The sequence below is a fragment of the Musca autumnalis genome, unplaced genomic scaffold (assembly GCF_047663935.1).
Source record: "Musca autumnalis isolate F117 unplaced genomic scaffold, ASM4766393v1 scaffold_1, whole genome shotgun sequence".
Taxonomy (NCBI): domain Eukaryota; kingdom Metazoa; phylum Arthropoda; class Insecta; order Diptera; family Muscidae; genus Musca; species Musca autumnalis.
The window spans coordinates 217534921-217548781 of NW_027411644.1; the positions used below are offsets into that span (position 1 = coordinate 217534921).

Below are 13861 nucleotides of genomic sequence, written 5' to 3' on the forward strand. Positions count from 1 at the left end.
TTTCGGCATTACAGACCTACATCCAAGATGTCGTATCTCGACCAAATTCTCTGTCTCTTCCGCATCTCCACATAATCTACAGTAGTCGACTCCACTGTCATCACAACTTGATGTTAAAGATCTGACCAAGCAGTGAATTTCACCGATTGAATAAAGGGAAATAGTTCTACGTTGGGAGATTGCCCCTCTGCAAGGAGAAGGCGCACTCCTGGTAAACCTTACGGAGTTTGCCGTTGTAGTTGCATATCGATGGTCCAACACGTTCATCAATTGGTATATCTATCGATTGTGTATCGCCGCGAGCTAGTTCACAATCTAATTCGTTTATGATCCATGACTTGATATCCTTCAGTAGCGCCGGACTAGAAACATATATAGTCACGGGTACTGTAAGAGTGGGTTAAAGACCTCTAACCTCAAAGACGCAGTGTCTTCCTCAATCCTGGACTTATCTGCATATATTGCCAGACCGTCCGGTGGAGAATTTCATTCAGCCCAAATGTGTCTGCTTGGAATAGTTACAAAGGGTGAGTCAACCCTTAATGAGGTCTGCACAATCATGCTTAAGTTTACTGTCAGTTAAGTTTAACTGAAGTGTGAAACTCGCCACGTTCCTGACTCCCTTCAGACTGAAATTAAATCAAATATCCAAACATTTCAGATCAGGGAACACATTCAGAACTTTTAAAGTATTTAGAGAAACCTCTTTAGCAATTCCATCGCCCAACAGGTAGTTGAGAATCGGGAAGTTTGCGTTTTCAGTTATATAGCTTCGTCATACCAACTCCAACTGAGCCAACAGTTAGGAAGTTGACACTGAAATTTAAACAGGTTGGTTGGTTAGCATAAACGTAACAAGTGGCTAAATCATCTGAAGAGTAGCAACATTGGAAACGAAATAAGTGAATTGGTGACATCAGTTAGGAATATAGGTAGATAGTCACGTTTGGTGACGTTATTTATCCGAAAATGTGCAAGTTATTTTTAATCTGCAGTTTGTCGCTCATCCAGTGAGTGGACACGAGTACTACGTCACATTACATCTTTTCATGTCGAGGAGGAACCACCACAATTTACAATGGATAATATTGCGAATTCCATCAGGAACGCTAATTCATCCAAAGCGTTGGTCCCTGATGAAATCTCCATGGTAATGCTTAAACAGCTGGTTGAAAGGAAGAGCCAAGTATCTCACCAATGTTAGCAACCTGTCGCTAGCCAGCCACTTTGTTCCCGAAGTCTGGGAAATGGGCAGGGTGGCTCCGCTACAGAAGCCGGGCAAGTCCTCCCCAACGTCAGAAATAGATATCCAGTGGTCGGTTATCAGCATGGGTTCCGTATGCAGCACAGCAACACAACAGCTATGTACGCCATCTCCACACAGGACTTGACCAAACCAGCCATATGATAGATCAGTGATCGTGGCGCTCGACTTATGAAAAGCCTTTGATATTGTCAAACACTCCACGGTGTTTGAGGACATCGAGCAGACTACCCTCCGGCCATGTTTGAAACGTTGGATAATGAATTACATTTGTCGACGCCAGTCGTACATGGAATTAAGGAACAAGAAGAAGTAGAGCGAAACAGGGAGTTCCCCAAGGCAGGGTGATATCTCCGAAACGGTTTAACATTTACCTTTCCTGTATTCCAGCCCCTTCCAGACGGCATTGAGATAGTAACGTCAGGTACCTTCCCTTATGTCATTTATGAAAGGCTGAACTCCTATTTGAATGACCTTACAATATTTTTCCATGCGAGAAATATCCACCATGCCACAGCTACCTGCGGCACAGATGCAGTCGCAGATTCCATAAACAACTATCGCCAATGGTCATTGGCTGCTGGTAGATGAGGTTTCTAAGGAAAGGCGTCTTATCTGACAGTATGGAGAAAAGTCTGACACTGAGCAAGCCTTCGTAAGGGAGTCAAAGTCATTACCTGTCGGGATGAATTCCCCACCCAGAGAGTTAATGGCGTTGAGGTCCCCTGGAAAGTGCCGCTCCAGCAGCTGTCACTGTGGCCGAAGCCCACAGCAGGCAAAAAAAATACCACGGGCTCCAGACTGGTGGGTAATCAGTTCTTTCCAGGACGGTGGTGGCTTAGTGGTGGAGTTCTATATCGACAGGGAGTGCGTCGGGAGGGGGGGTCCCCTTCCGTAACGGCACATAGGCTTATGTTATCGACAATCGCACTGACTCAAATTATTCCGCACCACTGCAGGGCTGCAACTGCTGAATTTTTACTCTCCCTCTAAAGATCCGATGTTGACATCGCCTTAATTCCGGAACCATATCTGTACCCGAATAAAGTTGTGGGACAAAGTGATGCTGTTCTCACGGGCTGCATATTGCTCCAACGGGAACTACGGCCACGGTTCCTGACACGACATCCACTACTAAACACAACGCCGCAGCAACACCTACACGCCCAATTCACAGATATGTCATCATAGTAAAGTCATCCCATCCCGCCCTCCATTCGTTATATTCATTTTTGCTGATTCTCTAATGTCATCATAGTAAGGGCATTCCATCATTCCTCCAGTCCTCGGTCATCCTACACCCACATAAATCCATCCCGAACAGGAATCTCACATGCAAAAACGCATTAAGAGAGCCATGTCTCGTCAGTAAGAATCCCAGACTCATTCTAAAGCTTAAGTCTGGGCGGTCCAGTACGAACGTTGTGTCACGAAAAAACTCGTACGTCACCCTCCCTTTGTCACTGGTCCACCTAGTCCGCCAAATATTAGCGCCACCCTCAGGAAGGATTGCACTGCTCTCCCCTATATCCCCATTCACCAGATTAGAAGGCCCGAGCTAATCATCCTCAGCCAGATACAAAGGCAAACATGCTAACATGACTACATGTTCACACGATAAGAATTTTCACCAGCTCCATACCATACATGTTCACCATAACCACCACGCACCAGTCGGCCAGCAAGGCCCTTCTGATCATACCAGCAACAGTTGTCAACTTATCATTTAAGTGATCACAGTGTTGTAGGAAGTTTATTCTCTCAGGTACTTTCATGCCATGTTCACCTATTCGAATGTGGAGAAGAGGACTATAAGTTAACCTTCCCCTAAACAGCATAATCACCGTCTTCTCACCCGCCACCTCAACACCCACTCGGTCATTCCAGACCCCCATGGCCTGCTCAATCATGATAAGAAAGTCTACAGCATACGCACAGATCTTGAAAGTAGTCGCTAACCATCATGAGAATCCGAATAAATGGAACACAGATGGATCCATGTGTACAGCCTCGTTCCACATCTACCCAACGACACAAGCCATTCTTCCACTAAAATAACTTGACTAGAGAACGAACTCCTGACACCTAATGTCAGACAACATAGCGTGCACGCTATTCCAAACAAGGAAGACAAATGTACCTAGGACATATTTGACACTTGACCCGGTCAAACTACTCTGCAAATGCTCTCGAAGGATCATAAAATCAGAGGAATGAGGCTCAATGAGATTCAAGCATGGCGTCCTTCACATCGTTCTTGCATCCTACAAGTCGCCGATTATGAAAAGCACGTCTTTATCAGATTAGACATGCGGTAGGGATGGAGCCAATATCGACTTTTGCAGGTTCTGTGCAGACGCGACACTCCCACAAGTTTGATTCTCTCATCCTAATGTCAGATCAATTAACAAAATATAATTTCAAATGAATATTTCATGTTTAAATTTTTTACTCTACACTCTTCTCCTACTATGAATATTTCGTATCCTTTCTTGTATGTATATTTTTAGGATGACCACCGAGTAAAGCAGCTAAGATGAGTTATGAGAGTGAGAGAATACTCTCTGCCAGGTACCTTTGTTACCAGTTTTCCTCGCGGAAGTGTGAATGAATGTTCCTGCTTTTAAACATCACATTAATGTTTTTCACCAAGACGGCGATATAAATTATGGCTTGCTGATTGCAGTTTAGCAACAAAACTTATCCCAATCTGTTCTTCTGAGATTCCAATGTGTACTCTGTTTGACTCCAAGTATAGCAATTTGAAAAAAATAAATAAATAAAAATTTGGTAAAATGTACTCTTGTGATCCGAGAAAGAACACTTTACAGGCACCCTCCAATCTTTTATATGGGAGTCATTCACGTTAGTGAGGGTTATATCAATTACTTAAAGTATGGACATTAACCCTATATCGAAATGTCATTCGTTCTTCCAGTACATCAACACAATGTGATGCTTTCGTTGCATTACTTGTTCGGGTGTTACCGTTAGAGCCATCCCAATCACCATCTGCTGGCTATATTCATATTCTGCCACACATATTCATATTGCAACTATTCAACTTCCCTGCCACGCCTAATCATCTAACTCCAGTGGATCTGTGGCTACATCCCATCGAAACAGCCTGGCTGACTTCCGTATTGTCAGTTGCTTTGAATTCTTAAATCGAGTTCCATACTAGAGTAATTTTATGAAATTGCAGTAATGGGGAAATCGATTTAAGAAACCCTAGTTTCATGCACGAATACAAAGCAACTGACAAAACGGAAGTCGGCCCCACTTTCCTGGAACTGAAGATAGAGCTAGATTGAGCAGAAGAACGAACACACAAACATACAATAATAAACACTTACAACAACAACATATGTACATACTTTGATTCCTGTATTGGGGATGTAGCAGTCCTTGGGCATGGTGTTCCTTGCGTCGGTCCCGGAACGTAGATCCAACTGTTGCGAGGACCGACCGTAACAAGGCAGCAAGCATCACCCAAACAACGAAAGTTACACCAGACCTCCCTCTGAAAGAGATGTGCCGATCAGACACGTCTTACGTAAGGAACTCTCAAACATTCCCCAAATCCCACAAAACCCATCGAATGATGACATTCGAATTGCCCTAAGGCAGGACCATATCTCATCTTACACATGCAGTGTTGTGCTCGGCGGGAGACCCCCGCCCATAAGTGATGATGAGGGGACACTTAGTACCTCAATAGTTATCTCTCCCTTCTGAGTCCTGAGATAACAGACACATGCCCAACATGTGACAAATCCGACTGACCTGACACCAGAGTCACTATGGACACATCCAGTCTTAGCGGCCCGCTTTCTGGGACTGGATGTGGATGCCTAGATGCCAACTTGCTAATTTCAAATTTTCTCTCTTTCTTTTCTCTTTACTTTTTCTATTCGATACAACTTTACCTGTAGGGGTTACAGCAACAACATGTTGTTCGGACTCGGCTATAAGAACAGTAGGACCTCGTATTGAACTTTAGGGTACGGAATGTGAAGCCACCTGTGTGACTACTCCTCTCGGAGACCTTCTGGACATGTGATCATCCCAACATTGAACTTTTAAAAGAGTCAATCAACTCTCTGGAATGTTTTTGGAAGAACAGTAATAAACTCCCTCTTTCAGAAGAAAACGTTTTCAAAATTTCCATTGGTTGTAAATGTATTTATTACCGTCGATATATCAAATATCTTAAAGTGCACATTTAAACTTGATTATATCATAAAGGACATTATAGTTGTATATATGTTTGTATAAATGTGGAATAACATTTTCATTAAAATTTGTAGACGCTTCATCTTTGACCCTTGTATTTTGTTGTTCGTTTTAGCATAAATTCTTTTTCCACTTGTCATGATGTCATCACGAAAATTTTTCATAAATAAAGCCTCCAAAATTAGACATTATCAGCTGCCTTGAATTTTTTGGATTTCATCTGGGAGAAACAGAAAAAAAAGCATTTAAATATTACAAACAACAACAAAACTTCCAGACGCACTTACCCCTTCTTCATCCAAAATTTCGGTAACACCATATTCTGTTGTTACAACTTGTACCGCTTGTCCCGGTCCTGTCGATTTATTCTTCTTGTTGTTGTTGTGCGTTTGGCCACCCAATAATTTGTTCAATACGCTGCCAGCTTTGCTCTCGCCACAACAAAAGACATTTGGTGTCGTCTTGCGATTATCTAAATTATTTCTGGGTATTATAATTTTAGTAATAGAAAAATCGGTTTCATCCATATATTCTTCGTTGTTAGTATTATCATTGCACTCATCATCGTCATCATCATTATCCTCCACATCGGATGGTGTGGTCTCATTTGATGATATTTGCATATTTTCATGTTGATTAATGTTAAGGAGATTCTGTTTGGGATTTCTCATCATGGATGTTATATACTTACTAAGGTGTATACATACATATGTGTAAATATGGGATAGTTAATGTAATAAGGCATGCATTTTGGGAAGATTCAAGAGGGAATAATACAAGAGAACCAAAAGAACCCATGTTATTATTAGTAGTAGTAGTTATTGTTGTAATTATCCTTAACCAGCTGGCAATTGGCTTCAATTGCATAACATTGTGCAAAATAAGAAGGCAAAAAGAAATCAGGAAATAAACATTTAAGCATTTAAGTGCGAACATAAAAATGTGCTTGTGATGCTAGACTGTTTGAGTCCGTTCAGGAAAATACCGTGAGTCTAGTTTTAAAAGTTGGACAATCAATTATAGGTGTGGACGGCAGCTGAAGGAGGTATTAAGGAACAATAATTCGCATGAGCCTAGTAGAGTTGTAGAACGTATACATCCCGCCGATAAATAGCTATATTCCAGGTTTTAGCTCTAATATTAGCCCGCTTTTGGAAGGTCGTAATCGTCTGGCCTTGGGATACTTTAATACTCATCATGAGTTATGGCATTCGGTCCTCGGAAACGATAATGGGGTATAGTGCTGGCTGAGCAGATTGAGAGCTCTACTGCACGATCAATGATGACGCCCCTACCAGAATTAGCGGAAAGTGTCACAGTTCGCCAGGCATAACCATCGTGTCACCTGGTCTGACAAATTACATCGTTTCTCTTGGATCAGACCATCTCCCCATAATTGTCTCCAGCACCAGACCTCCCGATTTCATCACCTCCGCACTTTCATCAATCATGGGAAAGCTAATTGGCCGAGATTTGTCCAATCCTTCCGATGTTCGGTTAGCAAAAAAGACTTCGAGACATCATCACTGCCTGAAGTGAGACCAAATTTCCCAACAGTGGTGACAGCATTAGCAAATGAGCGCGATAAGCTTCGCCGTGCCAACCATAATGAACCCAGATTCGGGGAGCTGGCACTGGAAGTTAACAGGTTGGTCGGTGAGCATAAGCGGAACAAATGGCTAAGTCATCTGAAGAGCTGCAACATAGGAGCCGTAATAAGTGAATTATGGGCAACGGTTAAGTCACTCTCGAACCCTGGAAAGAAGGAAGATAGGGCGTCAGTCACGTTTGGCGACGTTACGCTGACTGATCAGAAGAGGTGCCAAGTTATTTCAATCGACAGTTTGTCGAGCAGGCCTAGAGTGACAGGGCGAAGAGAAGGGGGTGAACCACCACAATTTACAATGGATGATGTGGTGAATGTCATCAGGAACACCAAATCATCCAAAGCGTTGGGCACTGATGAAATCTTCATGGTAATGCTGAAACAGCTGGATGAGCCGAGATTCGAGCATCTCACTAAAGTTCTTAACCTGTCGCTAACCTCCCACATCGTTCCCATATCGAAATCTGGAAAATGGGCAGGATGGTACCGCTACTGAAGGCAAGGATGCCAGCAAAAGTGAATAGTGTTGACCGTTTTCGCTTTTAGGCCCGTAACAAAACTACCCAGTTGCCGATCATCCACACATATTCGTCGAAGACTCAACCAGAGAAAGCCTTGTGATAGAACAGTGATGGTTGCCCTTCACTTATCAAAAGCCTTTGATACTGTCAAGTATTCCTCGCTGTTTGAGGACATCCGGCCAAGTTTAAAACGTTGGATAAACATTTTTATGTTTGAACGCCAGTCGCACTTAAAATTCAGGAACAAGAAATCCATGCCCAGTACAGTGGAACAGAGAGTTCCCCAATGTGGGTTGATATCTCTGGAACTGTTTAACCTCTACCTCTCCTGTAGTCCGCCCTCTCCAGACGGCATTGATAACGTACGCGGATGATTGTACGATCTTGGCGTCAAGTACCTTCCCTGATGTCAGTTGCAAAAGGTTGAACACTTTTTTCCACGCGAGGAATTTTCAAATTGCGGCCACTCTGTTCACCACATGGACTGCAGAAGTAAGCACTAAATTGAATATCATGGTCGATGGTACAAGATTTCCGACCTCCACTTACCCCAAAATTCTATTGGTCACATTCGACAACATGTTCACGTCGTCCATGCATGCCACAGCTACCTGCGACAAGCTGAGACGTAGGAATAGGGTTCTCAAGTCCCTAGCCGGCAGCACTTGGGGTGCAGAACCGCGCTTACCACATATAAAGCGATAGGTCGGCCACGATGGAAAAATATCCAAACCTGTCGGAATGCTGACCTGAGAACTTCAGCAGGGTGCCTCCTCATGTCTTCAGTGGACCATCTACATGTGGAGACATGTAAGATGAGGGATCTTCATGATCTGGAAAAAGAGGTCCAGCGTTACAAGAGAGAACCCCTAGATCAACAAGCCTATAGCTGCAGATGCCATAAACAACTATTGTGTGAATGCGGTCCTCTGAGAACATCCACCACCTATCTTCCTTCTTTCGATTTTTAACAACTTCCAGGCAAGGGATTCCGAAGACAACAGAGGTGATACAATAACAACACTTCAGGAAAATGCCCAATCCCTAAGACATTGAATTTGTTATATCATCCGGAGTTGGTGTGACCGATTCGAAAAGATACGTGGATTATTTTAACCAACAGCCCGATAACAACAGGGCAAAGAAAAGAGGTACCAGTACAGATGGGTGACGTTACAAGTATCTTACCAATCTTTATTATTCAGTCCTTTCGTTTGGTAATTAACAGTTCAAATCTCTTTCCTAACTATGGCTTTGAATAATTACTCCACGAGCCAAATACGGAATGGATCTTACAGATCATATTCTTAAAATTTTATAAATAAAACTTTCATCCTTAAACAAGTCGGAACTATTTTTCTATGACTTTTCTAATCGCACCCTTCTATATATCTCTCCAGGACACTTTTTGAAGTACGGAAACACTTTTAAAGCTTAAAAACAATACTACTGGGAGATCCTGCACATACCCGAAAACTTTTCCATGTCAACTTCATGTTCACAACTTGTTAATAAAATTAAATCAGTGCATGTCACTCTTCGTTTCTATAATGCATCAACATTATGGAGCATACTTTTAGGCGTACAAAATAAAAAACTTTAAATTAAAACATTCAAACGTACACTGAAAATAACAAAAATTCGTACAATTTATAATTTCGAGAAATTTTAAAACTAAAATTATTTTATTAATTTAATAATAAATTAAAATAAAATTAAAAATAATATCCCATTTTTAGATATCCATTAGACGCATTTAAAACAATTATAAACTCACACTCCATAAACAATTTCCAGCTTATAATGGGGTTATCTGTTGCGGCTGTAGTGCTGGTGTTGGGGGTGTTTGTAGTGCCATATAATAAAATTTTGCTTGGTATTGTTGTTACCAAGTAATTAGAAGATGCTCGTATAGGACAACTACGGCGTGCTGACAATAATTTGTTTTTCTTCTTGTAGTTGTTGTTGTTTAAATTGTGATTAACTTGTATAGAGTGACAATTATTGCTGGTAGAAGGTCAGCTAGAATTGCTTTATGGTTTGTTGGATCAAGAAAATAGAATAAGAAAAAAAAATAGCACAAAAAGAACATTCATTTGCACAAAAAAGAAAACAGACACACACTCATTTTAGATAAACAAAAGGATTATGGAAACGTTGGTAACGAAAAAAAAAACAAATGAAGAACTAATAAAAATCAGCAAAATGTTCAGTGTACGTTCGAGATTTCGTTTTTCTTTAAGGCATGAAAATAAATGGCATATGGTTGGTGCAATAATGTGAAAACGCATTTCTGATATATAAACAACAGCTTACATCATACACAACTACACATACAATTGTTGTGATAAGGGAAAAACGTTTTGTGGTTACTTACGTTTTGCAATTAAACAGACCAAATTGTTTAATATATTCTATGACTAAATCATCGATTAAATACTTCACAGATTGTCCACGACTTAATAGACGTCGTATCATAGTTGAACTGACTTCATTTGATACCCAATTGGTAACCAATGTTATGTTGCGCTGTAACAGAAAATCAATATTGATTTAACTTCAAGTTTGTCTAATATTTTGAAACTTACTTGATATCTAGTTAGAATGTCAGATTCGAAAATAAACTTTTCTGCATTGGAACCACTGCGTGATATCACCACCAGCCCATGATTGCTAACGATATCTTCAATCTGTAAAAATAGAAAAGTTATAAATGAAAGGTATTACGTTCAGAGCTAAACAATCATTCAGTCATTCGAATACTGACCTAATGGCAGTAAGTCTTTGTCCCTTGTCAACCCAACTAGTAAAATTCAAGGACAAAGGATGATATAACAGGAACGTCTAAGAAGGCAAAAGGGAAGAGAGTCCTTTTATAATAATGAAAGCAGTTGGTTTCTCTTTGAAGTTCAAAGATTTGGGACATTCTTTTAAACATTTTATCCGAACGACTGAATCACTTGTATATAAGTTTTGCATGGCTAAAGGTTTCAGTAAAAGGACCTTATGTTACGTTGAGGTTTTTAAACACCTTTAGTCCTTCAAAACATCTACCTATAATTGTCCGGTATATACAAAAAGCCTACTAAAAGTCTGTTACAGACAGAAGACTTTCGTACATCTTTTATGTAAAAAGACCATTGATAGATCTTTGAGTCCCAACAGCAGATTTACTAGCTATAAGTTTTTAATAGCTAAAGGATTCAGAAAAAGGACCTTATATTAGGTAGAGGGTTCTTAACACCATTAAAACTCTTCAAAAAAGTGCCTGATACATATATAAAAAATGCCTTCTAAAATTCTGCGGCAGGCAGAAGGCTTTCTACGTCTTTTATATAAAAAGGCTATTGATAGGTATTTTATATACAAAAATCTTTTAATATTCGTCCATAGAGAGATGACCTTATATAGACGGTCTTATATAGACAGACGACCTTTTGGCCAGAAAACCGTTCAAAGATCCTTTTGGGATCTAAGCCAGAAAAAAAGCCCTCGAAAGGTCTTCTTTGGGCCGAAAATCGTTTAAAGTCTATCTATAGACAAAATATCTTCTTCAAAAAAGATTTTTTTATAGACGACGATGTTTTGGGCTTAAATCGCGATCATTCCAAATTCAATGTCTACCCAGGCTGGTCAAACTGACTGGTATACTTAGGCAAATACCCCTGTTTCTATGTCATATAACCACACAGGTTGCATCAAAGTGATTTAAACTGGCATGTGGTTATTGTAGTAAAATCTATGTCATCTGTCCAAATGAATTTCTTCAAACGAATATATCTATAATTAAATCTAAATCACACTTACATCCTCTTCAGCCCATAAGCCAGGAACAGCAAATGATTCGAGTAAATCTGCACCACACAACAGCCTCAATTGTACGGGATCCCGGCGTTCTCTTAAACTAGATGGCAGCCAGCCAGGTATGTGATTGTCATCACCATTCATATTATCCAAATCGGGAGAATTTATATAATTATTCATGAAATTTTGATGATACTGCAGAACAGCCTGTGTTCGTGACCAACCATCTTGTAATGTCTCCCATTCTGATAAACGTATCCATGATGATGATTGTAAAGCCAGCTTCACCATAGCACAACGATGTTTACCCGGCGCCAATCCTTTCTTACCATATGCATCGTGGGTGGGCGAAACAATTCCACCAATTACCTTATGTGTACCATTTAATTCAAAATGATCTTTTGCAATTTCTGAAATTACGAAATACTAATTTTATTTAACAAAATACTTTAATACAAACATCCCTTTTCATCTTACCAAACATTCGCAAATGCATTGGAGTTGGTGGACTGAAAGAACCACACGCAATTAACACTATTCGTGGTAATAGACGATTTGATGTTTCTTCCAATAGTATTGACATTTTCACACTTCAGTGACTTATTTAATTAAAATGTTAATATAAAATATCTAGGAAAATTAAATTTTTGTTCCGCACAAATCTTTCTCACACAATCTGATGAAATTGAAATCCCTCTATGGAATGAGAAAAAAAGTACCTTTGCGCAATGCAATGTTTACATTTTAAAATAACAGCTGGTGCTAGTGATGCCAACTCTCAATGAAGCAATTTGAAATAAATAGGTCTGTCTGTAACATGGCACAATTACCAGGTAGATGCATCAGCCGACAACTACAACAAAAACGAGTTCAGTAATGTCAAAAATGTTTTCCAAAAATAAAGCGATTCACACAATTTTTTCAACAAAATTTTGTTAGGCAGTTATTAATAAACACATTATTACAAAAATCCGTCAAAAATTCAAAATTTTTCTTTTAAATTTTTGTTTTTTAATTTTGTGTTTTCAATTACAACAAATTTTTTGACAGCTCACAGTACACCAGCTGGGCTGATGCGGGTACCTGTATGATTGTGCCATGGTCTGTAAGCCCCGGTCAACACTAGACCGATTTCATTGAAAAAGACTGATGAAATTAGGCGTTCTTAGGTCGAGTTCCATACAAAAGTAATTTTATGAAATTGCTGTAGTGGGGAACTCGATTTAAAAATGCCTAATTTCATGAAATTATTTCGTTTACACATGACAGGACAGTTGACTTCATGTATTATCTCACTTATTTTTACAAAAAATATTTAGGCATAAGTTGAATGTTTTCATTAAGCTCGGATCGGGACTAAATTTTTGTCACAGGTTGGTCTCGTCACCCTGATCACAAATATATTTCCTTGTTAAATGTCGGCTACTTAGAAAAAAATTTTAATTTAAGAAAATGTTGTTCCCGTTCTCTAGTTTGGCTCCTGTCCATAGCAGAAAGTCTTAAATCCCCGGCCGAAGGCCGGCTATATAGAAAAATTATAATTTTATCCGAGCTTAATGCTTAAACTCAACTTGCTCCAAAATTTAACCCGACTGTCTGTGAAAAAATGATGGACAGCTCGAAGACAGCAGACAAATGTATGTATGTATTAGTAAATCAGAGTTGTATTTGAAGACAAACTGTCTGGTGTAAGCGCCAAGCCCTTACTAGGCGTTTACGCCAGACAGTTTGTCTTCAAATACAACTCTGATTTACTAACACATACATACATTTGTCGTTTGTCTCTCAGCTGTCCATCATTTTTTCACAGACAGTAAGGAAGACAAATTTTTGGCATTTTTGTAAAAAGAAGTGAGATAATAATTGAAATGTGTTGAAAACAAAAGAACATGAACAAAAACAAAATATGAGAACGGAAAACAAAAATAAATCGAAGATTTTCATTCAAAATTTTACAACTGTTGTTGCAGTTGTCCGGACGCCTACGTCGCACAGGCAAGTTGTGGGATTTTGACAATCAATACATGAAGTCAACTGTCCTGTCATTTGTAAACGCAGGGTTAAGGCCTGGCTACATAAGCTACCTCGCCTGCTTGCCTTGCTTGCTTCTGATAAAATAATAAAAAAGAAAAGGGCAACCCAGTTCGAAATTTGCTCGGCCTTCTTTATTCTTTTATTTTTATTATGTCAGTAGTAGGATTCTGTAAAACGCCGTACACATTGGAGCCTTTTTGCCGGGTTAACCTTCTTTGTGAAGATTTATTTGACATATAACCAAAGGAATTGACATTTGAAATCCAGTGGGTTTGTTAAATCCGGTTATATATAAACGTACTTTAACTCATTTTTGCAGTTACCGACAAAAATCGGTAAAATTAAATCGCAAAATTATGACCAAAATCATAAAGAAAAGTTGGCATCACTGTTTGT

The 13861-nt window shown here is 39.7% G+C and overlaps 1 protein-coding gene across 4 annotated transcripts; it reads right to left on the reverse strand.

Annotated features, from left to right (window-relative positions):
* Window positions 1-5428: 5428 nt before the first annotated feature.
* On the reverse strand, window positions 5429-12182 carry Nmnat (nicotinamide mononucleotide adenylyltransferase). Of its 4 annotated transcripts, XR_012408992.1 has the most exons (7): window positions 11909-12161; window positions 11435-11841; window positions 10216-10317; window positions 10005-10156; window positions 9405-9658; window positions 5788-5972; window positions 5429-5720 (listed from the first exon to the last, which is right to left on the reverse strand). XR_012408992.1 is itself a non-coding variant. In XM_073960180.1 (6 exons), exons 1-6 carry the CDS (start codon window positions 12012-12014, stop codon window positions 5682-5684), a joined length of 1209 nt encoding a protein of 402 aa, XP_073816281.1. In that variant the 5' UTR covers window positions 12015-12182; the 3' UTR covers window positions 5429-5681. The 4 variants fall into 4 exon arrangements, 2 of the variants coding, with proteins under 2 accessions (XP_073816281.1, XP_073816282.1); XR_012408993.1 differs by lacking the exon at window positions 9405-9658 and having other exon boundaries at window positions 11909-12163; XM_073960180.1 differs by lacking the exon at window positions 9405-9658 and having other exon boundaries at window positions 5788-6190; window positions 11909-12182.
* Between the last annotated feature and the right edge of the window lie 1679 nt (window positions 12183-13861).